Below are 24,303 nucleotides of genomic sequence, written 5' to 3' on the forward strand. Positions count from 1 at the left end.
ATAGGGTAGCACTAGTCATTTCATACAATTGGTAGTGTAAAACGTTTTTCAATTGTAGTTTAAACTTTACGTGATGTGATCGGTGTGTGAAACTGAGATACCTTATTATTATGGCCTAACTATGGTGCTCGTGTGTTGTGTATGCTTATTAGGATGTTTTATAAGGCATGCTAGGGAACATTAATCACTCCACACCTTTCGTAGTGTAATTGCTTTTTCATTGTAGTCTAAAACTTTACGTGGTAAGTGGTTGGTGTATAACTAGATGTTTTATCATTACGTCTTAATCAAAGTATTTTCATGTCGAGGTCGTCATATGGTTGATGCCCATTACGCGCTCATATCATGCATGTTAAGAAGATCCGTTTAGACTTTAGGCGTTCCATTTGTTGATGATTATATGCGATCATTACCTTAAGTTTTATTTTAAGTTTCATTTTAAGTTTGTTTTCATTTTCTTGTTTTTATTTCTTGATTTGTTGTAGCTTCAATTCTGCAACTTTATTTTTGTTTTCATTTTCAAAGATAAGTTAAATACGCTATTTGAATATCCCGTTACACAAAACAACTCATCAATCCTTGTGGTTCGATAACCCTTACTATAGTACAATTGATTCGTACTACTGCGAGTGATAAAACTTATAAATTTAAAATTCACGTAGTCGAATCGACTACCATATGACAATGATGCTGTGTATAACATTTCTCTTTATGAAAACAAAAAGTAACAATTAATGTAGGAAAATATTTGAGTATTGCAACTTTTATTACAATTTTCTTATAAATCGATGCGACAATTGATAATTGATCAAATGATTAAGAATTTAAGAGTGTAATCTTGACAAATCAATCACCAACTAATCATTTTAAGCTAAGATGACACTTAATAATTGGTAAAATGATTAAGACAATATTATTGATGATAAGTCAACTACTAACTAATTATTTTAACAATAGCAATTAATGCTATTATTCTTTTTTCTTTTTCTTTTTCTTTTTTTTTTTTTTTAAAAAAAAGAGTAATTCTATAATTACATTTTTATCCCTCAATACTAATTGGCAGTCTCAACACGGGTTGGTTGATCGTCACTATCAACCTTATGAGATAGTCGTGAAATAAAAATATAGTATAACAAATTAACCCTTTAATAATTATGAATTGCCAGGTCACTAGTACTTAGCAGCAATATTTGTGGATACAAACACTTTCACTTTTTCATATTCATTTCCACACTTTTTTTAAGTAACTTTTAAAATAACGTTTGAATTAAAATTCAATAAATATTCTTTATAAATCGAACTACGGTCATTAAAACCCATTGTTCAATAAAGATTTTTTTTTATTTTTATTTTTAAGTAAAATAGTCATCTTCCTTGTCGAGAAAATGGTCGAGGTACTTATGCCACGTAGGCGGATCTCTCTCTGTCCTCCTACTATATAAGCTTTTCATGTCTCCTCTCTAAATTGCACAGAGACAGTATTCTCATCCCACTCTCTAACTAGATTGTACCAGCTAGCAATGGCAGTTTTCGACTATTTTTTTTAGACCAAACCAATCTTTCTATCTCCACCTGAAAGCTCCAACTACGAATCATAGCTGCAAAAACCAGGTGAACAAATCTCTTAAGCTTACTCATCTTTGCTTCGCCGATGACCTGCTCATTTTTTCAGCACCTCAAGTGGATTCTATTCATGTGATTAAGAGTGTGCTGGTAGAGTTTGAAGGGCTTTCAGGACTAAGAGCCAATCCAGATAAAAGTCTAGCATTTTGTGCTGGTATTTCAAGCAGAGATAAAGAGACTTTGTAAAGTCTTTTACAAATGAGTGAAGGAACTCTCCCTGTCCGTTATCTTGGTGTACCCCTCATCACTAAGAGATTGTCAGCTGTGGATTGTGACACTCTTGTGGCTAAAATTATTTCAAGGATTGAGTCTTGGTTAGTGAAGCATTTATCCTTTGCAGGCCGTCTTCAGCTTATCACCTCAGTCCTTTGCAGTTTTCATGTTTTTTGGTCCCAAGTCTTTATACTCCCTAAGAAAGTGATTAAGTTGGTAGAGCAAAAACTTAATAGGTTTCTTTGGAGTGGAAAGGACTCTAAAGCCAATGTTAAGGTGGCTTGGGAGAAGGTATGTATACCTAAAAAGGAGGGTGGATTGGGTATCAAGAGACTTGAAGTTTGGAACCAAACTTGTATGCTTTATCATGTTTGGACTCTTTTTGCCAGATCAGGATCTTTATGGGTGGCTTGGGTTGAGGAAAACTTATTGAAAGGGGAGAGTTATTGGCAAGTTGCTATTCCCCAAAATTGATCATGGAGTTGGAAAAAACTTTTGAAGCTTAGGAGTATTGCTAAACAGTTCCTGAGCTTTAAAGTAGGGGATGGAAGCAAGATTTATTTGTGGTTTGATTCATGGCATCCGGATGGATATCTGTTTGATAGGTATGGATACAGAGTCATTTATGATGCTAGTAGTAAAATTGGCCTGAGGGTTTCTTCCATTATCAGAGAGGGAGACTGGTACTGGCCGAGTGCACGATCTGAAGATTTGGTGAAGATCCAAAGTTGTTTGCCCGAGATTCCCATTGGTGGTGAAGATTTGCCGGTATGGAAGTCCTCTACTGGAAAATTCTCTAGTGCTCAGACATGGGAATTGCTTCGGGCTAAATCTCCTGAAGTCAGTTGGCACCAAATTGTTTGGTTCTCATTGGCGATTCCTAAGCATGCTTTCTTTTTATGGTTGGTATTCAGAAATGCTCTTGTAACCAAAGAAAGAATGTGCTACTGGGGTTATTCAGGTTCCACATTGTGCATGTTCTGCTTTTCCTGCCAGGAGAGTTGTGAGCATATTTTCTTCAACTGCAGTTTTAGCAGACGTATTTGGCGCTAGGTTATGGAGGGATGCTTGGTTTGGGATCCTCCTATTGATTGGTACCTGCTTCTTCTTTGGTGTAATAACCATCTGAAGGGTAGGAGTTTATTTGCCATTGTTTGTAAGCTCTGTCTTGGAGCTTCGGTCTATCACTTGTGGAGGCAGTGTAATGCGTTGCTTCATGGAAATATGCTGCATACTGAAGAGTCTTTAGTGCTTCAAGTGAATAGAGATGTGAGATCAAGACTCTTAGCTCGATGTTCACCAAAGTTGATTCGCAAGAATCCTCAACTTGCTGAGATTTGGAGTCTGCAGCATATGCTAAAGGGTTGATGGTTTTTGGATGTTGCTGCTCAAAGACTGTTGTTCTTGTGGTCTTTTTTCAGCTTTTATGGGGTTCTTTGCCTTTTGTAGTTGTTTTGTTGCTTGTTTGTGGTTGCTTTTGCTGGTTGTTGTTGATTGGCTGAGGCTGATCATTGTTTGTTGCTATTTTTTTTAGCAGCTTGCTTCCAGTTCTCTGGAATGTTTGTAGACTTTTGAGTTTGGGCTTTATAAAGCATTTATTCATCCAAAAAAAAAAATTCATATATCATTTTCCTTCCCTGTTCTGTTAACTATTCTTGCCAAATGGGTTTCATTTCTTGGTACTTAATAAAGATAATAATGTTTTCTCATTTTTCTCTGCCTTTTTTTTTTTTTTAATCCCTTGTGAAGTTCTTTTAAGATCATTGTTTGGTGCTTTTTTTCTTTTTTTTTTTGGTGTGGGTATTATTATGATCTCACAACCATGATCATGCATGGTGCAATGGTTGTTGATGATGTGTTCCAACAGTTCTGCTTGAGAGCTTTTGCTAGTGGCTCAGATGGTGAGGAAGGGAAGATGATATGGAGAGAAAAAGATGTATGGAAGATCAATTTCTTGGGCGAAAAACCTGCCACTCCATTGCTGGACACAATCAATTACCCAGCTCATGTGAAGAATCTATCTTCACAGGTTTTTTTTTTTTTGTAGACGGCTTTCCTTGTTCACAGCCGGCTCAAAAAATTGTCTTTTGTTTTGATTATAATTATTGAAAATGTTTTTTTCCAGGATCTTGAACAACTAGCTGCAGAGCTTAGAACGGATATTGTATACACAGTATCAAAGACAGGTGGGCATCTGAGTTCAAGCTTAGGAGTGGTGGAGCTAGCAGTGGCTCTGCATCAAGTGTTCAACACCCCTGAAGACAAAATCATATGGGATGTGGGGCATTAGGTCAGAAACTTTATTTTCTGAACGAAAACAGCAAAAAAAAAAAAAAAAAAAAAAGAAAATCGTTTTATTCAGAATAATATTTTGAGAACATTGTGTTTCAACATTGTGAGCTATAGGTTCTAAGCAATAAATTTTGCAAGCATACACGCATAAAATTCTTACAGGCAGAAGGTCAAGGATGCGCACCATTAGGAAAACTTGTGGGCTTGCAGGGTTTCCTAAAGGGGATGAGAGCATTTATGATGCTTTTGGAGCGAGGCATAGTTCTACAAGCATATCTGCTGGTCTTGGTGAGTTTGGTTCTCGACATTCTTTTCCCCTCCTTTGTATATATGAGATATATAGAAGAAGATTATTGAGTTTAATAATCATACTCTCGTGGCAGACATGGCATTTGCAAGGGATCTTTTAGGGAAGAAGAACAATGTCATTTCCGTGATTGGAGATGGAGCCATGACTGCAGGGCAAGCATACGAGGCCCTGAACAATGCAGGATATCTTGACGCTAATCTGATCGTTGTACTAAATGACAATAAGCAAGTCTCTTTGCCCACGGCTACTCTTGATGGTCCTGCAACTCCAGTTGGAGCCCTCAGTAGTGCTTTAGCAAAGCTCCAAGCAAGCACCAACTTCCGCAAACTCCGTGAAGCCGCAAAAGTAAACCTCTAAGCTTAAATATATGGTGTTGCCTTCCTTTACCAATTCCTTGCATCTCTTCTATAATATCTGGAAAGATAATGACTAGGACGTTATCTGTTAATAGAGCATCACAAAGCAAATTGAGGGCAGGCACACCAAGTTGCTGCAAAAGTAGATGAGTACGCAAGGGGCATGGTTAGTGCTTCTGGATCCACTCTCTTCAAGGAGCTCGGATTATATTACATCGGTCCTGTGGACGGGCATAATGTTGAAGATTTACTCACCATTTTTCATAAAGTACGAGCAATGCCTGCTCCAGGGCCAGTCCTGATCCACATAGTGACAGAAAAAGGGAAAGGCTATACCCCAGTTGAGGCAATACCTGACAAAATGCATGGTGAGACTGAATTCAATAACCTGTGGTCTTGTTTTGAGTTCTTAAGAAAGTTCTTACTTCGTTATGCTTCCAGGGGTCGTCAAGTTTGATCCTAAAACAGGCCAGCAGTTTAAGACCAAATCCTCTACACTTGCATATACTCAGTACTTCGCTGAATCTCTGATTAAAGAAGCTGAAGTAAACAACAAGATTGTAGCCATCCATGCAGCAATGGGTGGTGGGACTGGCCTCAATTATTTTCAGAAGAAGTTTCCAGATCGCTGCTTTGATGTAGGGATTGCTGAGCAACATGCTGTCACATTTGCGGTTGGCTTGGCCACAGACGGCCTCAAGCCATTCTGTGCTATCTACTCATCGTTCCTGCAACACGGGTATCACTAAGTGACAGTGGCAGAGGGAATCTGTCTTAGTAGGAGCGGAATTAAAATAATAAAATATAATAATAAATAATTTTTTATTTTATTTTTATATACTATATTTTTATTATAATATATAAAAGTATGGTAATTACAATTCAAAATATAAATTATGAATAATATATGTATCACAAAAAATGTATCTATCAAACTTCATAAATATATGTCAAATTGATATATCAGTTAACATGTACACACTAATACAAAAAATAAAAATAAAAAACAAAATACAAAATTAACTTTAAAAAAAAAAAAAAAAAAAAATGTGGTTGTGGCCACATTCAACTACTGAAATTCTGAAAAGTATCTATAAAAAATAAAATAAAATAAAAAAAGAGAGAATTCTGAAAAGCAAAGCAAAGACAACTTGTCAACCATTTTCATTATTATCCTGAAAACTGAAAAGCAAATAAAGAAAGAGAATAACTCAACAATCATTGTCTCACACAGTCACACTCCCAGTTCAATAATAGAAAAGAAAAAAAGAAAAAGAAAAAGAAAAAAAAGTATAAGGCTTACAGTGCGAGAGATTGTCAAGGAAGAGGCGCTGAGGCGGAGATGCTGGAGGCCAAATAACAAGATTTGTGTTTTTTTAAAAGATTTGTGTTATTGGCTTCTGATGGGTTTTTCTATGTATGAGTTCTAAAGTTTTCCCAAGATGGAGAGATAAATGTAATTTTTTTTTAAAAAAAATTTTGTGTGTTTTTTCACAAAATTGTTCTATTCCTCTTCTTGAGCATTTAATGGTCGTTGTTTTTTTTTTTTTTTTTTTTGATAAAATTTTCTTTGACGGTTAGTTTTTCCATGTATTTTTTTTTCTTCAATTATCAGCAGGGGGCGGGCATCAGCATCAGCATTTTTTTTTCTTCTTTTTAATGTAATTTTTTTTTCCCGATATCTGTAAAAAAAAAAAAAAAAAAAAAAAAAATTCTTAGACATTTAGGGGGGGCGAGAGTCCCTGCCCGCCCCCCTTTGTCTCCGCCACTGTATAGATGCATGTTTTAGTTTGGTAACTTTTTATTATGAAAGGTGTTTTAAGGGTCTTGGAAGAGGAAGAGCCCCACGCGGGAAAAATAGAAGATAAAAGAAGGTATTATAATGCCAACTCACATCAAGTTATTGTTAATTTTAAAAGTAATATTTTAGTGTATGTTTTGAAAAATACTACACTTACACCTACCTTTTTACACCCTCACGTGGCAACACCTACATCACATTTTTTTTCTTCCTTTTTTTAGTTTTCTTCTTCACTGGGTTCTTTTTCTTTTTTTTTTCTTTTTTTTTTTTTTCTCATTTTCTTCTCTTCGTCACTGCTACCATTCGGAACAGGCGACATTTGGTCCAATGGCGCGGAGGCTTGGGAACAGAGGATGGCCGGGTTCAGGCGGCGCGAAGGGTCGGGAATGGAGGCATGCGGGGGTTTCCAGCGTGCAAAGGAAGGCAGAGACACTCGGGATGGCCGTCGATGCTTGAGTTCCGGCCACGGGACGCTCGGGTTCGCCGACGAAGCTTGGGTTCTAGCCGGACGCGTGGTTTCTGACCTCTCCTCTCACGGCCGGTTGCGTGGTTTTTCGGCCCCTCTGTGTAGTTTCCGATCCCCTATTGTTTTCTCTCTTTTTTTTTCCCGCCTTTTTCTTTGCCTGTGCCTCTATGTGGTGTAGGTGTTGCCACGATAGCGTGTAAAAAGTGAGTCTAAAGTGTGGGTGTAAGTGTAGTAGCTCTCGTATGTTTTAGTGTGACGCTTTGATGATACATTCGACACTTAGCACAAAATATTGAAGCTTGGAGCGATCAAATCATTACCATTAATTTTTGAATGGATGTAATCATACGATTGAGTGATTTGATTTGAATTGTAGTAAAGTAAACTTTAAAATTAAATTAAGTTTGATCTGACTATTGAAATTAAGTACTTGTTACCAACAATAATGCTCTAACAGTTGTAATTAAATAACCATTAATTATAAGATTGTTCTAATGGTGAAGAAAAGTGTCAATTAATATCAAATGGTCATAATTAACGATGAAGATTGTCAAAATTCAAGACATTCTAATTTTTTTTTTTATATCACATAAATAAATCTTTTATTACTATTTAAAAAAAAAAAACTCACTATAAAATAAAAACATGCATTTTTACTTTTCCATAAAAAAATTTCAAATATTTTTTACTTTATATCAAATTAATCACATTTTATTACTATTTTTTTTTTAAAAAAAAAAAAATCCTCCCAACAATGGTGATAAGAAACAAGCTTAGAGGGGAAAAAAAAAAAAAAAAAAAAAAAAAAAAAAAAAAAAAAAAAAAGTGACTAAAAACAAAGGGTTGTGGCCATATGGCGCTGATGATACTATGCAGCACATGCAGCAACGTGCTGCCGATTTCGTCCGGCCGGTGCCTAATCCTGCTTTATTAGTTACGTAACATTTTTGTTCTTTTGTAAATTACTTTATTCAGTCATCACCCATTAATTAAGGTGGTCGTCACACATAATTCTAGGATATATACCAATTAATTTGGGGTGTTCCCACATATTTTATTTTATGCACATGAACACGTTGAATTGATTGATTCAATTAGAAAGTATTAATATGTACCAATTAAATTGTCAAGCTTAATTACCCCTGTCCTGTCCTGCTTATATATATATATATATATATATATATATATATATATATATATATGGCGGGCTACACTGATAAAAAATAATAATAATAAATAGTGAATTTAATAAATTAGTTAATAATTTAACAGCATAAATGCAACTCGATTTATCGAGAATACAAACCATTTTGTAATTTTCCTTTTCTCTTCCCGGCCAGAGGAAGACAGTATTTCCTTTTTATTTATTTTGTTTTTTATTATTTGGGGGACGACATACATGAGATGATGAGAATTTGGTCATCCTTTTAATGCACAGTCGACATCTTTGAAAGTCAAAGCAGATAAACTACATGACCACAAAAGATTAGAATTCAAAGCATGGAGGGAGGCCGAGCGAGAGAGAATAGTGGTATCACCATGCATGGAACTGCTCAAACTTGACGGCTTCAACCTTTTCTGCATTAATTACAGTAGCTAGCTAGCTAGCTGCATGAAACGCGCTTTGGTTTACCAAGTAAAGCCGGCCATGCCATGCCTGCGCCACCTTTACCTTTTCTCTACCTATATATATCCACTTAACATCAACCATTCCCTTCATCTCATTCACTTCATTTCACTATCTCTTTCACTTTCATTATCTTCCTTCATTTCCCTAGCTTGTTCGTTGCTCTTAACTTCTTTGCCACTCCCACAGTGATGAGGCCTCTGGGTTGTACGTTGAATATGCCGAAAACCCTATACTTTTGCTTGATTTTCTTTCTTACTACATCTACAATGGCCTCTGTCTCATGGGCATCATCACTCAAAGTGGGTTTTTATAGGACAAGCTGTCCTTCTGCAGAAGCAATTGTGAGAAAAGCTGTGGACAAAGCTGTCTCGCGAAATCCTGGCTTAGCTGCTGGCCTCATTAGGATGCATTTCCATGACTGTTTTGTTAGGGTATGTTCCTTAATTCATGCATTCTTCACTACATTTTTAGTGCGTCATAAAATTAGATTCACCATTTTCTCTTCAAACAAGGCGTTCATATATTAATTACATCCTTAACATGATGGAATTCGAATATATCTTAAAAGCAAAACCATGATCATATATATATGGTACCACATCAAGAACTTAATTGTTCATGTTACATGTTTCAGGGCTGTGATGCCTCTGTACTGCTAGATTCAACCCCTGGAAATCCATCAGAGAAAGAGCATCCAGCCAACAATCCAAGCTTGCGAGGCTTTGAAGTGATCGACGAGGCAAAGGCTGAGATCGAAGCTCAATGCCCTCAAACTGTCTCGTGTGCAGACATTATAGCCTTTGCTGCTCGTGATAGTGCCTATAAAGTAGGTGACATAAATTATGCGGTTCCATCTGGACGTCGTGATGGCAGAGTATCACTAAAAGATGAGCCTTCCCTGAACCTGCCCCCACCTTCCTTCAATACCAAGGAACTGGAAGAAAATTTTGCACGGAAAGGCCTTAGCCTTGATGAAATGGTCACACTTTCAGGGGCACATTCAATAGGCGTGTCCCATTGTTCTGCCTTCTCAACTCGCTTATACTCTTTCAATGCAACACATTCGCAAGACCCTTCAATGGACCCCATTTTTGCAAGAAGCTTAAAAGCTAAGTGCCCCCCACCATCAAATTCAGGAAATGGACGTGATCCTACAGTGCCGCTGGATATTCTCTCACCAAACAAGCTGGATAATAAGTACTACAAAGATCTGAAGAACCACCATGGGGTGTTGACGTCTGATCAGACTCTTTTGAGCAGCCCTTCAACGGCAGGGATTGTGAGGAACAATGCAAGGAATGATGCAGCTTGGGCCAACAAGTTTGCAGCGGCTATGGTGAAAATGGGCTCTCTCACGGGAAGCCAGGAGGGTGAGGTCAGGAAGAACTGCAGGGTCGTCAACTAGATATAAATTATCTCGAGTCCTAATTGTGATGGAGGCCAGGAATTTGTCTGTATTCATTACTTTGTTTATTTTTCCATTCTTAATTTCAATTTTAATCCAAGTGTAAATCTCTCTGCTTTGTAAAAGTTTTCTGAATTTAGATTATATATCTTGTAATTACGAGACTCTTTCGAACAATTAATAAATTAATGAAAGAACTACGTACTTGTTGAATGCTCAAAAGGCACTTAGCATTAGCATTAGCATTCACTTATTTTTAACTCAACAATTAATGCCAATATTTTTATTCAAGTGCTTTGAAATGCCTAGATGCATATGTTTGACTGGATCAAATACCATTAATATATTCATTCGCCGTTAGTTAGGATAAAATATTGTCTTTAATTATACTCCTAATTGTGATGTTTAGTGTATCTTGATCGAAGTCAAGTCTTGCAAACTTTTAAGGCGCCACAAAAGTACGGTCTTTGGCATTGATATAATTAATTCCAAATTTTATCAAAACTTCTTGAGAAATGCGACATACTCGATTTCACTTTTACAGTATTTTTAAGTGCTTTTTTTTTTTTAATGTAAAACTAAATTACTATTAAATTTAAAATTTAATTGTAAATTTTAGTGTTATGTCATAGTCATAGAGTATGTACTTTAGATTGTGTGCGTATAACTTGTGTCAATCAAACTGTAAAGACATAGCTAGGATAAAACATTTTTTAATTTTGAAAGCTAGATCTATGGCCCTCCACTCTTTGCCTCTACACGTGCCTTCATCACTCCCATCGATACCTTCTCCGTCCTCCGTGCCCTCCACTCACCCCACATACATCCCACATGTCGCTCCATCGTGCATGGGCCTCACGTACGTGCTACCCCATCATGCATGGGCCTCATGGGCCGCCCCAACCCTTTAGGTTAACTTTGGTTCTTTTTGTACATCATTGATTCCCATCCTTCACCTTCTTTTCTGCCTCTCCGTAGTTGGTGTTCCTTTTTATTGCCTATAAAGGTTGTAAGATCTGATGGCCCCGCACTACGACCATTGGGCACTCTCCTTTTGCTAGACATCGGAGTGGAGTTTCTCTTCAACACCTTCAATCCATTGGATCTCGGTGCAATATCTGTGTTGCAGTGGAATCCAAACTTCTTTGTTGTCGCTGTAGGTGACTCTTCAAACAACTCATCTTTTAAGTTGCTTCAAACATTGCCGATTTGGCAACTCTTTTCTTGGCCTTCAGGCTAAAAGCACTAGCAATAGATTTTTTATATTGGTTCCCTTCTCTATATTTAAGAAAAATTTCATAAAAACACTAAAAAACCTCCTATAATAAATGCCCTAAATATACATGGACACTGTACATTCCTAATGTATTATTTTAATATAAAAAAAAGTATATTTAATTGATATAGGGAAGAGAGAAAAAGTAGGAAAGAGAAAAAAAAAAATAAGAGTAAAAAAAGAATATTTAATTGATATAGAGAAAGATAAAAGAATTTATTGTGAAATGTTTTTTTATAGAAAAATAAAAAGTAATTTTGTTCTCTAAATATAAAAAAAGTAGTTGAAAATCTATTGTTGGTGTTCTAAGAGGATGTTCAACTTGCCATTCTTTGGTCTATTTAATTTTTTATTTATTTTTAATGTTTTTCTTGAGCATTTTGACTTTATTGAATTGTTTGTTGGGGTTCTCACCGGCCCCCTAGCCTCCTTATGTTCTTTTTTTTTTTAAAAAAAAAAAGAAAAAAAAAGAAAAAAAAAAAAGATTAATGAAATTTTAGCTTACCCATAAAAGAAAAAAGAAAAGTCAGTTGGGCTGTCGGTTGTGCTATGATCTGCTGGTCTTTGGTATTTTTCTTTCTTTAGGACCCGGTCTCTCTCTTTGTACACTGGGCTTTCTTTGATTCAATTCTTATTCATTAAAAAAAAAAATTCAAAATCTCCAGTGAGAAATACTGCTGATAATCGAATCCAAACATCCTCAATTCTTTGCACGGGTACGCGTACTTGTGCTTCTCGGTGTTCTGTGTAGTTATTCGACAGGTGTTCGGGTAGAGCTCATTAGGACTCTATTGATCACGCCTTGTTTAACTATTTTTACTAACGGTCTCGGTTCTTAACATTCGTGCCAAGAATCAATAAGGCCGCGTCATTTATTTGATACATTTCATCTTAATTTCTGTTTTCTTTGATGCTTAATTATTGTTGGATTGCCCAACCCTAATTTATTGTTTTTAATTATAATTTTTCTTCGTTTACCTATATAAAAAAAGTGAAAGACACGGTGCGTGCTTGAGCTGATCACCAACTGGTTGTCATTGTGCCTTTGTCCACGAAATTAAAGCTGGAAGTTATGAGGCATTATTATTATATATATGATTTCGTCAGCAGATCGTGAAGGGAGGTGACTTTTTCTTTGGATTACAAGCTTATATAATACATGCTAGCTCCATCGTCTTAATCAAAGGTTCCAAATCCAATGCAGAAATGCTTACTTGGTCAAGGGAAGACGGCCTACCTTGCCATGGTACACGCTTTCCTGCTTGTTCCCACTCATAATATATATTGGGGATGCTGCGCAGTTTCTTTCTAAATTAATTTTGGAGAAAAACTATACGTACGTACGTACCCTCCAACTAATATTCAATTTGCAATATCTTTTCAACTAAAACTTATATCAATTATGTCGATTCAAAACTACTAAATATTTGCAATGTAATTAACCATGGCTTAACCTTTTGCTTGCACCATTCTTCTAATTGTGTACCAGTTTTGAGCCGATTTAATTTCAAGCCTTCTGCAAGCCAATAAAAGCATTTAGACTTCATTCTTGGTCGACCAAGGAACTTAGAACTCGATCCACCTGACCCACTTTTTTGTTTCTTTCTAATTTGTAGGGGTATTTTTGTTTTAATAAAAACAATAGGCCAGGGCTTCTTTTTTTTTTTTTTTAGGACAAAAGGAATACATTGCAAATTAAGTGTTAGTTTGTAGGGTATCTGTGTATTTTTTTTTTTTTCTTCCTTAATTTTGTTAATTTGTAAGTTATCCTTTATGGTGGTCGTTTAAAAATGTCAAACTTTTAATGTATTTGGTTTAAAGTCACAAAAAACTATAACCCCTAAGATTAAAACTCGGTTACAGAGTAATGTTACAAGTCATGAATTCTTTTGTCCCTCCAAAAATGATGTGTCTTTTAAAATTATCATTGAATTTATGATTGATCACTATTAAATTTTAATTAAGTAGTGATTTTAAAAAGCACATCATTTCTAGAGAAACACCAAAATAACATAACAGTGACTTCTAGAATTATTCCTTGATAATATAGTTCTAAAATAAAAAATATAAAACGTAGTAGTTCAATACACCTCATAACATAGAAATCACTCGTTCGACCGTCTCTTTTACTTTTCCTCCTTTACAGTCATATAAAACAAGAAAAAAAAAAAATATAGAAAATAACTTAATGTCTTTAATCATTCAAAGTTTAGGCTTGGATTGGTTGTAAAAACGGAAAATGGTAATAAAATATTGTTTTTCTCACTTTTCTCTCTAGTGAAAGAAAAAAGCTACTCAAGTAATGATATATACCGATTAGGTTAATTAATCTGGCAGTACTAGTCATCAACCATTTGATCAGCTTTTATTAAAAAAATAAAAAATCCGGCCAACAGAATTGGAAATTACCTGCAGTCTCAACTTGCTATATATATATACTTTTCATTGCCAGTTGACATATATATATTTGCGCGCAATTCAGAGATATACGACACCGTGCATCCATTCAAAACCAAATAGAATAATAATAAGATATATATATATATATATATACAGGAGATGATATAAAATGAAAAACTGTGGGACTGAGCCAAAGAAGACTGTACGTGATTTCCAGGAGATGATATAAAATGAAAAACTGTGGGACTGAGCCAAAGAAGACTGTACGTGATTTCCTCTTACGTACAGTACTGGAACTGCTCAAACTTAGACGGCTTCAAATTCAAGCTTCTCTTCTATGCAGGCTGCAGCTAGCTCTACGCGTTTTGGTTTACACAGTGAAACTGACAGCCCTCCATCTTCACTTTTTCTTTGCCTATAAATGCCCGTTTAACCTCAACTATTCCCTCCATCTCCATCATTTCCCTATCCTCATCCTTGCTGCATGCTCATAGTTTTCTTCTTTCTGTTTCCTTGTTCTTTGACTCCTTCAATTCATTCCATCGTAAAACAGTGAGCTCTTTGGGTTGTAGAGTAAAGATGCCAACACTCAAAATCTGCATGGTTTTCTTTCTAACTATGTGTACGATGGCCTGTGTCTCATGGGCATCATCACTCAAAGTTGGCTTTTATAGGACAAGCTGTCCTTCTGCAGAAGCAATTGTGAGAAAAGCTGTAAGCAAAGCTGTGTCACGTAATCCTGGCATAGCTGCTGGCCTCATTAGAATGCATTTCCATGACTGTTTTGTTAGGGTATGTTTCTTCTCTCTCACATTGTCCACTAGATTTTTAGTTTATCATAAAATCAAATTAATACACCATTTTCTCTCCAAAGAAGGCGTCCATGACATCCTTAACATGATGAAATTGGAATATTTTTAAAAGCAAAACCATATCAAGAACTTTAAAGTACTCTATATAATTACTCTCTCATTTTTCAATTGAAATTATAAAGTCTCATGTCATGTTACATGTTTCAGGGTTGTGATGCCTCTGTACTGCTAGATTCAACCCCTGGAAATCCATCAGAGAAAGAGCATCCAGCCAACAATCCAAGCTTGAGAGGCTTTGAAGTGATCGATGAGGCAAAGTCTGAAATCGAAGCTCAATGCCCTCAAACTGTCTCGTGTGCAGACATTCTAGCCTTTGCTGCTCGTGATAGTGCTTATAATGTAGGTGGCATAAATTATGCGGTTCCATCTGGACGTCGTGATGGCAGAGTATCACTAAAAGATGAGCCTTCCCTGAACCTGCCCCCACCTTCCTTCAATGCCAAGGAACTGGAAGAAAATTTTGCACGGAAAGGCCTTAACCTTGATGAAATGGTCACACTTTCAGGGGCACACTCAATAGGCGTGTCGCATTGTTCTGCCTTCTCAACTCGCTTATACTCTTTCAATGCAACACATTCGCAAGACCCTTCAATGGACCCCATATTTGCTAGACACTTAAAAGCTAAGTGCCCCCCACCATCAAATTCAGGAAATGGACGTGATCCTACAGTGCCGCTGGATGTTCTTACACCAAACAGGCTCGATAATAAGTACTACACAGACTTGAAGAACCGCCATGGTGTGTTGACGTCTGATCAGACTCTTTTGAGCAGCCCTTCAACGGCAGGGATTGTGAGGAACAATGCAAGGAATGGCGCAGCATGGTCTAACAAGTTTGCGGCGGCTATGGTGAAAATGGGTTCGATTGATATTCTCAAGGGAAGCCAGGGTGAGGTCAGGAAAAACTGCCGGGTTGTCAACTAGATTATCTGGTGTTCATGATTGGCGTACGTGGATAGATCGAGGAAATTAAATATTGTCTGTATTCTTTTGTTTATTTTTTCTGTTCTTTTCATTTTTAACTTGATCAAGTGTGAATCTGCTTTGCCAAAGTTTCTGGATTTTGATTATCTAGTGACGAGATTCTTTTGAAAAGTAAACGAGAGAATATTTAATTACATAACTTTTTTTTTTTGGACTAGAAAGAATCACATATATACTAGTTGAATGCTCGCATTCTTTTTGTTCGGGCCGGGAGATTAACTTAATTTGACCATGATATAGGAGAACTTCACTTTAATTCCCTTAACTTTCATTATTTATATTTGCAATTATTTTTTTAAACTTTAAAAAAATTTAATTTAATGTATTTATCTTTTAATTTTTTTCTATTTCACAAATTTATTAAAAATTTTCGTTAAATCCTAATGGAGGCCAGGGATATATGTCAAAATTCCCAAAATATATATATATATTTTTTCTTTTTTTTTTAAATATAAAAAAAAAATGCATGAATTTAAGCATTAGTTATAATTTAATGGAATTAACAAAAATACACACACTTGAATATTTGATTTTTTTTTTTATTTAAAAAAAATGATATTTTAAAATTTTTGATATGATTTAATGAAAAATCCTAACGGATGAATAAAAATGATAAAACATAAAATGTTGATACACTAAATTGAAAATTTTTAAAGTTTAGAGTACGTAATTGCAAAAACGACAACAATTGAGGGAACATTCCCCTATAATATATCAGGGCACTATATATTTAACTCAAACACTAATAATAATATATGAGTTTATGCCCAATTATATTATATGAATAACTCACTCTCATAATATATTTCTAATGTGTGACTTAGATTCTTTTATATATATATATATATATACTAATTAACGTAGCTTATTTGCAACCTAAGTTACCTAACGTACAATCGATGTTCAATATATGCCGTTATTTAAGTCCTTGGAAATATTGCCTCGTGTATATATATATATATCCACACAGGCTAACTGAATATGCACAGGATATCTATTAAAAAAAAAAAGAATACGTACGTACAGGATAAGTTGAACCAAGTTATACCATAATTTTAAGTCATGTTTAGTATTAATTAATTAATTGGTCATGTTTTCTTTCCTTTTGTTTTTTTTGTTTATGTAAGTACACTTTCTCTTTAGGGTTTTCGGCCTAGTAACTTTAGACTATTATATATTTTAGAGGTCCTATAAACTTTAGGTTTTTTGTTTAATAAAGTAGAAACTTTAGGTGTTTGGAAAAATAATGATGCATAATGTGAGTTTTATAAATGTATGCATACAAAATGAAATGATTAATTGTACTGTATGACATTTTTAATGGGAAAAATGTGTGAAATATCTAGAGCATGTGCATATCGGTATATGGGTTTGACCTTATGGTCTATAGTTATGTTTATGTTGTTTGCCTTGGATCCATTCGTTAAAGTGATTAGCGCAATCATGTGGTATGATTACAACCTGCAACATTGTTAGTGGTGTGGATTACGCGGAATTGGACTCAGTTGGGCCACTAGTAATAGCAGGCTATTCTACCTCACCAAGGTAGTGGTCACTACAAAAAAAATGGCACTTTAAGCCGTTTCTGTGATAGTCGTTTTAGAAAAAGGCTCCAATTTGAAACGTTTTTAACTAAAACGACTCCAAATAGAACCATTTAAAATATAAATGGCTCAAACTATAGCCGTTTTTTAAAACGACTTCAACAAAATTTTGAGCCGTTTCTACAAAAGCAGCTCTAATTTGAGCCGTTACTATTTAAACAATCAATATTAGTTAGAGTCTTTTTAAAAACGGCTCCATTTTCAACCTTTTCATCAAAAGCGGCTCAATGTCCAGCCATTTTTACTCATTTTCAACCCTTTTATAAAAAACGTCTCCAATTTTAAAAATTACAAACAACACCATTTATAATAATAATTCTAACCATGTATACTATAAATAAAAGTAATTAATATATATATATATATATATATATATATATATATATATATATATAGTGTCTTATTCTTCTTCATTTCTGAGAAATATTCCCCAAAAGGGTTACACAACCAGGGAAAAACGATATAAGAGCACGAAATACAATCACAATGCCCAAATACGAGAAACAAAGCCCGGCCAAAGGCCATCGAAGTGAACTAAAGATAAAGAATCTCTACCTACAAAACCAGAAAAAACTTGGCTTAAAGCAGCTATCAAATGGTAAAATGTGAATACAAGCAAGAATATACAAATAAAAAACAAACAGAGAACCCAGCATACAGGCTCCGGGAAAGAAACGACCACTGGAGTCAGCACGTATAAAGCACATACCTTCTCCGGGAACCCCCTTAGCGATGGACGACCTTCACAAGCTTAAATCGGCACCTCCCGAGACCGAAGAAAAGAGTTGTAGCCCACACGCACATAAAACAGAAGATCTAAACCGCCAGCGCATGTAGGTCACACATCGACCAGAGACGAACCGCATGGCCTCATTAAGTGACCATCCTGGCCGGAAAAGGCCAGCTACCGCACCTAGACAGTTATTGTTGGAGAAAATCCAACCGAGGATAAAATATCTGACTTGAAACATTTCTCCATTGGAAATCCACCAACACCCACCGTTTTTCACGGGCCAGCACTTGAAAATCACTGCTTACAACAAGAAAACTACAAGGAAAAAATAATAATAATAAATAAATAAATAAAAAGAAGAAGAAGAAGAAGAAGAAGAAGAAAAATCGAACAACCTCTACCGATTGAAGCACCAGGAGCATCAAAAACTCCAACAGCCTAAAGGCTTTGAGACAAAAACCACCTTAGCTTGCCCTAAAGGCTAGGAGGAAAGCACCAGCACCAGCACCAATAGGGGGAAACGTAAAGCCTCTCCCTCTGGTGAATGAAGCTCTTAGGTTTCTCTCTCTCTCTATAAACTTGGTTAGCATGACAATATATGTATATACAATATATATGTTATACATACACACACATATATATAATATGTTATACAATATATATATATATATATATATATATATATATCACAACAACTCATATTATTAATTATTAATTATAATCTGTTGATAAATATATAGTTAGTTATTAATATGTTTAATTGGTGTGTGTGTTTATATATATATGTACACATATAAATCTTTAGAGTAAAAAATTAAAATAATTGGAGTTGTTTTTATTTATTTTTTATTTTTTTATTTTTTTTTTTATCAAAATGGCTATAGTTGAAGCCGTTTTAGTGCCAAAACGGCTCTATTTGGAGCCGTTTTTATAAGGAGGACTCCATTAAAAAATGACTCCAAATGGAGTTGGGAGGCGTGCGTGCGGGACAAGATTTTGTCCAGCGCCACTCCCTTGTCATTTCGCATTAATTGCGAAAGTTTTTTTTTGAGAAACGTCTCTCTTTCTCGATGACTATTTTCTCCCTCCGACCATCTCTGTCTCTGTCTGTATGTCTCTCTCTCTCTCTCTCTCTCTCTCTCTCTCTCTCTCTGTCTCTCTGTCTCTCTGTGTGTATGTGTCTCACTTTCTCTTAGTATAACCCCCACCATCAGCCAGGGTATCGCCGGAAAGCCGTGTAAGTCCATCGGTCTCTAGCTCTCTCTGTTTAGCTCTTTCTCTCCCTCACGCTTTCTCTCTGTAGGTCTCTCTCCCACAGCTCTGGCGAAGGGAACAAGCTTGGATTAAAGGGTTATTTTTTGAGTATATAAAGTTGAAAATGTTACGTGTATCGTTACTATATATATATAACACATTTCATTTAAATCACTAATGTAGGTGACGTGCTCTTGACGTCTGATGATGATGATACGCATAAGGAACTATAATGAAAAATATATCTTGAGTTGTTGTGAACGTAGGTGGAGTACTATTGAATTTTGTAAATGACGTAGGTACCATCCCCATGGGCCAAAACCTATAATTTTTGCCATGGGGGCCCAGACCGACCAAGGGGGGTTGCTCTTCTTTTTTTTTTAAAAAAAAAAAAAAAAATTAATTAATTAATTTTCATTTTTTTTTTTTAAATTGTGTTACTTTATTATTTTTTATATAATTTTTTAAAGATTTTTATTTTTAAATTTTAAATTTTTTATATAGTGTCATATGTCAACTGCAACCTCAACGGTTAACACGTAGTAAACCGTTAATTTTTTGACGGAAAATTTAACAGAAGTACCAAAAGAATTTTTACCCCTAACTCATATACCACATATGATACAAATGAAAATTCAGGTATTAAATTTAAAAATGCTTAAAACACAAATACTAATGGGGTATTTAACCCTAAGTTATATTATGATGTTTTAGTAATTGCTCGATCTAGTTATTATTTTGATGTGTTGTAATGATGGCTATTCCATAGTTCAAATGACTCACACTTTTGTTGTTTGTCCTTTGACGAGGGTTCTACTTATCTTTTGGGAATATTACACACTTATTTAATTATTAGTTAATTAATTTAGAAAGCATTATACTCAATACTCCATAGTGGAATGGGAGTAATTTCGGCTACGTCCAATTGCCAAATTAGGATTGCCAAAACCATTCACAAAGGGTTTGCCACCTCCATTTTGGCCAAATGGGGGTTGTTCGGCCACCCCAAGTAGTCAAATGGGGTAGCTTTTTTTTATTATTATTATTTTTACTTTGTTTTGTTTTGTTTTTGTTTTTATTTGTATTTTTTTTTAATTTCTTTTTTTTAATATATATATATATTTAACCTTCTTTTTAGTTTTGGTTTTGAGTTTTTTTTTTTTTTTTAAACATTTTATCTCAAGCTTTTTGGAAAGTTTAGGTCTTAAAATGTTATGTGTGACACACGTGATTGACTTTTTGTAAAAAATGACGAAAAAGGTTGACAAATGATCTAAGGGAGGAGCCGGCATTTAGAAATTGAGAAGACAAAATTGAAAAGAAAAATAAAATTGAGAGGATAAAACTAAAAAAAATAAAAAATTTAGGAATAAAATTTTAATTTCTTTTTTAAAAAAATCTTGCGTCTTAAGGGCCCAACTCCTGAGCTAGCTCCGCCAAGGATTTAACTTGCTGCATTTAAATACTTTAAAGGTTCAAATGTCACTTTTTGAACATTTGTTTTAGTAGCATATATGGCCTGTCATCATGTCAAAAAAAAAAAAATATATAGCCTGTCATTATGGATTGGTCCCACGAAATTAAACTTGGAAGTTGTTAAGGCATTTTCATCACCAGGTAGAGGTGACTTTTTCCTTTGGATTAAGTCATCTTAATTAAATGGGGTTCCGATGCAGAAATACTACGTACTCAGTCAAGGCCGGAGACGGCCTACTACACGCGCTTTCCTGGTTGTTCTCAGTTCTCACTGGCGAGACTGAATTCTCCGGCCTATAGTACTACACGCGCTTTTCTGGTTGTTCTCACTGGCGAGACTGAATGCTAGAAAGTAATTACTCCGTAATTTATAGAGCTTGTTTGGTGACTCATTCATAAAATTTTTATTTTCATTTTACTTCTTTTAAAAATATCAAATAAAAAATATTCTTATTTTTTCATACTTTTTATATCACATCAATAACTTTTTATTATTATTCAACCAAAAAAACTCACTTCAAAGCAAATTTTTTTTTTTTTCACTTTTCTATAAAATATTCTCAAATTTTATATCACATCAATTATTTCTTATTACTATTCAAATAAATATTCCAATTCACAGTCACTTACTAAACAAGCTTCAAGTAATTGTTTATTTGTTTATAAGTTATCTTAAACAAATAAGGAGAAAAACATATATATATTTTGAAAAAGCTCAGTGTCTCCCTGATCGACCTGGTCGCAAAATATAAGATAGATATTAAAAAAATATTTTGTTTTTCTTCCCATGCACTTCTCTCTCTAGGGAAAGAAAAGGACAGGCTAGCTAGGGCAACCAGGATTGGTCAGAAAAGGCTTTCCAAATTGACTCTATGTACGAGACGTACATGTTTAGGTATTTTATCTTTTACGTTATTAATTATCCTCATCAACTTGCAAAAGACCCACTCAAAGCCTGATAGAGATCATATAAATAAACAAAGGAACTGTCAACTGTGGGAGTGAGCTAAAGAAGACTGTTTCCTCTCACGTAACCATGGAACTGCTCAAACTTAGACACCTTCAAGCTTCTCTTCTTCTGTGCCTGGCTATAAAAGCCCTTTTAACCTCAACCATTCCATCCATCTCCAATATTATTTCCCTAACCTTATTCATCCAGCTGCTCATAGACTCACAGTTTTTGATCTTATTTGTCTTTCTTTGTGCTTTGGCTGCTTAATTCATTCAAGCTCTCGCACAACAATATGCCAACCATCAACAATATTTGCTTCGTTTTCTTTCTAACTGTGTGCGCCATGGCCTCTCTGTCATTGGCATCAGCATCAGCATCACTCAAAGTAGGTTTCTATAAATCAACTTGTCCATCTGCGGAGGCAATTGTGAGAAAAGCTGTCAACAAAGCGGTGTCACGGAACCCTGGCTTGGCTGCTGGCCTCATCAGAATGCACTTTCATGACTGCTTTGTTAGGGTATGCTCTTTGCAATCCATGTACTTCTTACATTCAAAATATCCATTCTTTTTATTACAGCTTAGCTAGGCATGTTCCGAAGTCATGTTCAAGGGATCGAGAAAGACAGTGAAAAACATAATTTATTATGTATTTGCCTGCCGCAAACCATGCAAAAAATAAAAACCCATAAACAATATGCTGAATGGTCCCGGCGGGGCTCGAACCCGCGACCTTCGGCTCATAAGACCAACGCTCTAACCAACTGAGCTACGGGACCATTACGGGAAGATGTCTTAGTTCTTGAAAACTTCATGCAAAAACTTGCCTTAGAGTAGAAACCCCACCTCTAGAAGAACCTCTTTTTGAAGCCCTTTTTAATATAGAATAACGTTAGATACTACTTCTTCTTCTTCTTCTTTTATTTTCTTTTTTCTTTCTTTCTTTCTTTTTTTTTTTTTTTTTTAATAAGGACTGGTAGAATAACTAATTTTTATTATCATTTATGACTGATTTTTATTACAATATCATTTATTATATGGTAATTGTAAAGAAATCTACTAAATATAATTACCTAATCCATATAATTAATCTTATTAATTTCTCGGTATCATTTATCTCAGGGCTGTGATGCCTCCGTCCTGCTCGATTCAACTCCGGGAAACCCATCAGAGAAGGAAAATCCAGCCAACAATCCAAGCTTACGAGGCTTTGAAGTGATCGATGAGGCAAAGGCTGAACTTGAAGCTCAGTGCCCGCAAACTGTCTCATGTGCAGACATTGTTGCATTTGCAGCCCGTGACAGCGCCTACAAAGCTGGGCACATCAATTACGACGTGCCATCAGGACGCCGCGATGGCAGGGTTTCACTTAAAGGTGAGCCGGACGGAAACCTCCCAGCACCTACCCTCAACGCCGAGGGACTCAAAGAAAACTTTGCCAAAAAAGGGCTTAGTCTTGATGAAATGGTGACGCTTTCTGGGGCACATTCTATAGGGGTGGCACATTGTTGCGCCTTCTCAACTCGCTTGTATGGTTTCAATGCAACCCATCCACAAGACCCTTCAATGGATCCCATATTTGCTAGATACTTAAGGACTAAGTGTCCCCCACCACAAAATGCTGATGATTGTGATCCGACGACGGTGCCACTTGATGTTCTTACACCGACAAGGCTGGATAATAAGTACTACAAGGATTTGAAGCACCACCATGGCTTATTGACCTCTGATCAGACTCTTTTGAGCAGCCCTTCCACGGCTGGGATTGTGAGGAACCACGCAAGGCATGGTACAGCATGGGCTAAGAAGTTTGCGGCAGCTATGGTGAAAATGGGTTATATTGATGTTCTTACAGGAAGCCAGGGTGAGATCAGGAAAAACTGTAAGGTTGTCAACTAGATTATTTGGGTTTTTATTGGTGAGAGTTGGGATTTTTTTCTTTTCTTTTTCTTTTTCTATTATTTCATTCTTCGGTGCTGAATCAAGTGTAAAGCAATTATTTTTCATAAGTTATCAAGTGTGAAGCAATTCTTTTTCCTAAGTACGCAAGGTGTATGATAGAATGCCTCAACCAATCTGCCGGATCATGAGAGGCTCTGTTATATTTATAACTCAAGTATTACGGAGGAATTAATCTATATAGTTGTCTATAATGAGCTTTTCAATATACATGCATGCTTCGTAGCACTCTTAACTCTTCTCGTATATCTCTATATATGTCCTTTGCGTGGTCTCCTCTCTTTATCGATCCAATGACTTGCTCATCAGTCATTTGCAGAACTAACTTGAAGATTATGTTCATTATCTAGTGACGAGATTCTTTTCAAAAGTAAACGAAAGAATATTTAATTACATAACTTTTTTTTTTTTTTTTGGACAAGAAAGAATTACATATATACTTGTTGAATGCTCGCATTCTTTTTGTTCGGGGAGAGTAACTTAATTTGACCATGATATGGGGGAACTTCACTTTAATTCCCTTAACTTTCATAATGTATATTTGTAATTATCTTTTTAATTTTTTAAAAAAATTAATTTAGTGTATATATCTTTTAATTTCATAAATTTGCTAAAATTTTTCGCAAAATCCTAATGGAGGCCACGGATATATGTCAAAATTTCCAAAATATTTACATCTTATATATATATATATATATAT

The 24,303-nt window shown here is 35.4% G+C and overlaps 5 protein-coding genes, 1 non-coding gene and 1 pseudogene across 6 annotated transcripts; 6 read left to right on the forward strand and 1 right to left on the reverse strand.

The window, feature by feature from the left end:
• Positions 1-1,821: 1,821 nt before the first annotated feature.
• On the forward strand, positions 1,822-3,204 carry LOC133852677 (uncharacterized). The gene is made up of 4 exons (XM_062289442.1): positions 1,822-2,127; positions 2,338-2,676; positions 2,798-2,875; positions 2,968-3,204. The coding sequence occupies exons 1-4, from the start codon at positions 1,822-1,824 to the stop codon at positions 3,202-3,204; spliced, it is 960 nt and encodes a 319-aa protein (XP_062145426.1).
• A 454-nt stretch (positions 3,205-3,658) lies between these two features.
• LOC133852678 (probable 1-deoxy-D-xylulose-5-phosphate synthase 2, chloroplastic) lies at positions 3,659-4,126 on the forward strand. The gene is made up of 2 exons (XM_062289443.1): positions 3,659-3,865; positions 3,962-4,126. The coding sequence occupies exons 1-2, from the start codon at positions 3,659-3,661 to the stop codon at positions 4,124-4,126; spliced, it is 372 nt and encodes a 123-aa protein (XP_062145427.1).
• Positions 4,127-4,513: 387 nt separating this feature from the next.
• Positions 4,514-5,543, forward strand: LOC133852679 (probable 1-deoxy-D-xylulose-5-phosphate synthase 2, chloroplastic; annotated as a pseudogene).
• A 3,252-nt stretch (positions 5,544-8,795) lies between these two features.
• On the forward strand, positions 8,796-10,235 carry LOC133851771 (peroxidase 5-like). The gene is made up of 2 exons (XM_062288345.1): positions 8,796-9,122; positions 9,326-10,235. Exons 1-2 carry the CDS (start codon positions 8,880-8,882, stop codon positions 10,094-10,096), a joined length of 1,014 nt encoding a protein of 337 aa, XP_062144329.1. The 5' UTR covers positions 8,796-8,879; the 3' UTR covers positions 10,097-10,235.
• Positions 10,236-14,225: 3,990 nt separating this feature from the next.
• On the forward strand, positions 14,226-15,701 carry LOC133883099 (peroxidase 5-like). Its single transcript, XM_062322309.1, has 2 exons — positions 14,226-14,564; positions 14,792-15,701. Exons 1-2 carry the CDS (start codon positions 14,352-14,354, stop codon positions 15,566-15,568), a joined length of 990 nt encoding a protein of 329 aa, XP_062178293.1. The 5' UTR covers positions 14,226-14,351; the 3' UTR covers positions 15,569-15,701.
• A 6,110-nt stretch (positions 15,702-21,811) lies between these two features.
• LOC133851817 (peroxidase 5-like) lies at positions 21,812-23,685 on the forward strand. The gene is made up of 2 exons (XM_062288406.1): positions 21,812-22,164; positions 22,767-23,685. The coding sequence occupies exons 1-2, from the start codon at positions 21,940-21,942 to the stop codon at positions 23,541-23,543; spliced, it is 1,002 nt and encodes a 333-aa protein (XP_062144390.1). The 5' UTR covers positions 21,812-21,939; the 3' UTR covers positions 23,544-23,685.
• On the reverse strand, positions 22,350-22,423 carry TRNAI-UAU (transfer RNA isoleucine (anticodon UAU)). Its single transcript has one exon. It is a non-coding gene; the product is annotated as a tRNA-Ile (tRNA).
• Positions 23,686-24,303: the final 618 nt, after the last annotated feature.

This window comes from Alnus glutinosa, chromosome 12 (assembly GCF_958979055.1).
Source record: "Alnus glutinosa chromosome 12, dhAlnGlut1.1, whole genome shotgun sequence".
Taxonomy (NCBI): domain Eukaryota; kingdom Viridiplantae; phylum Streptophyta; class Magnoliopsida; order Fagales; family Betulaceae; genus Alnus; species Alnus glutinosa.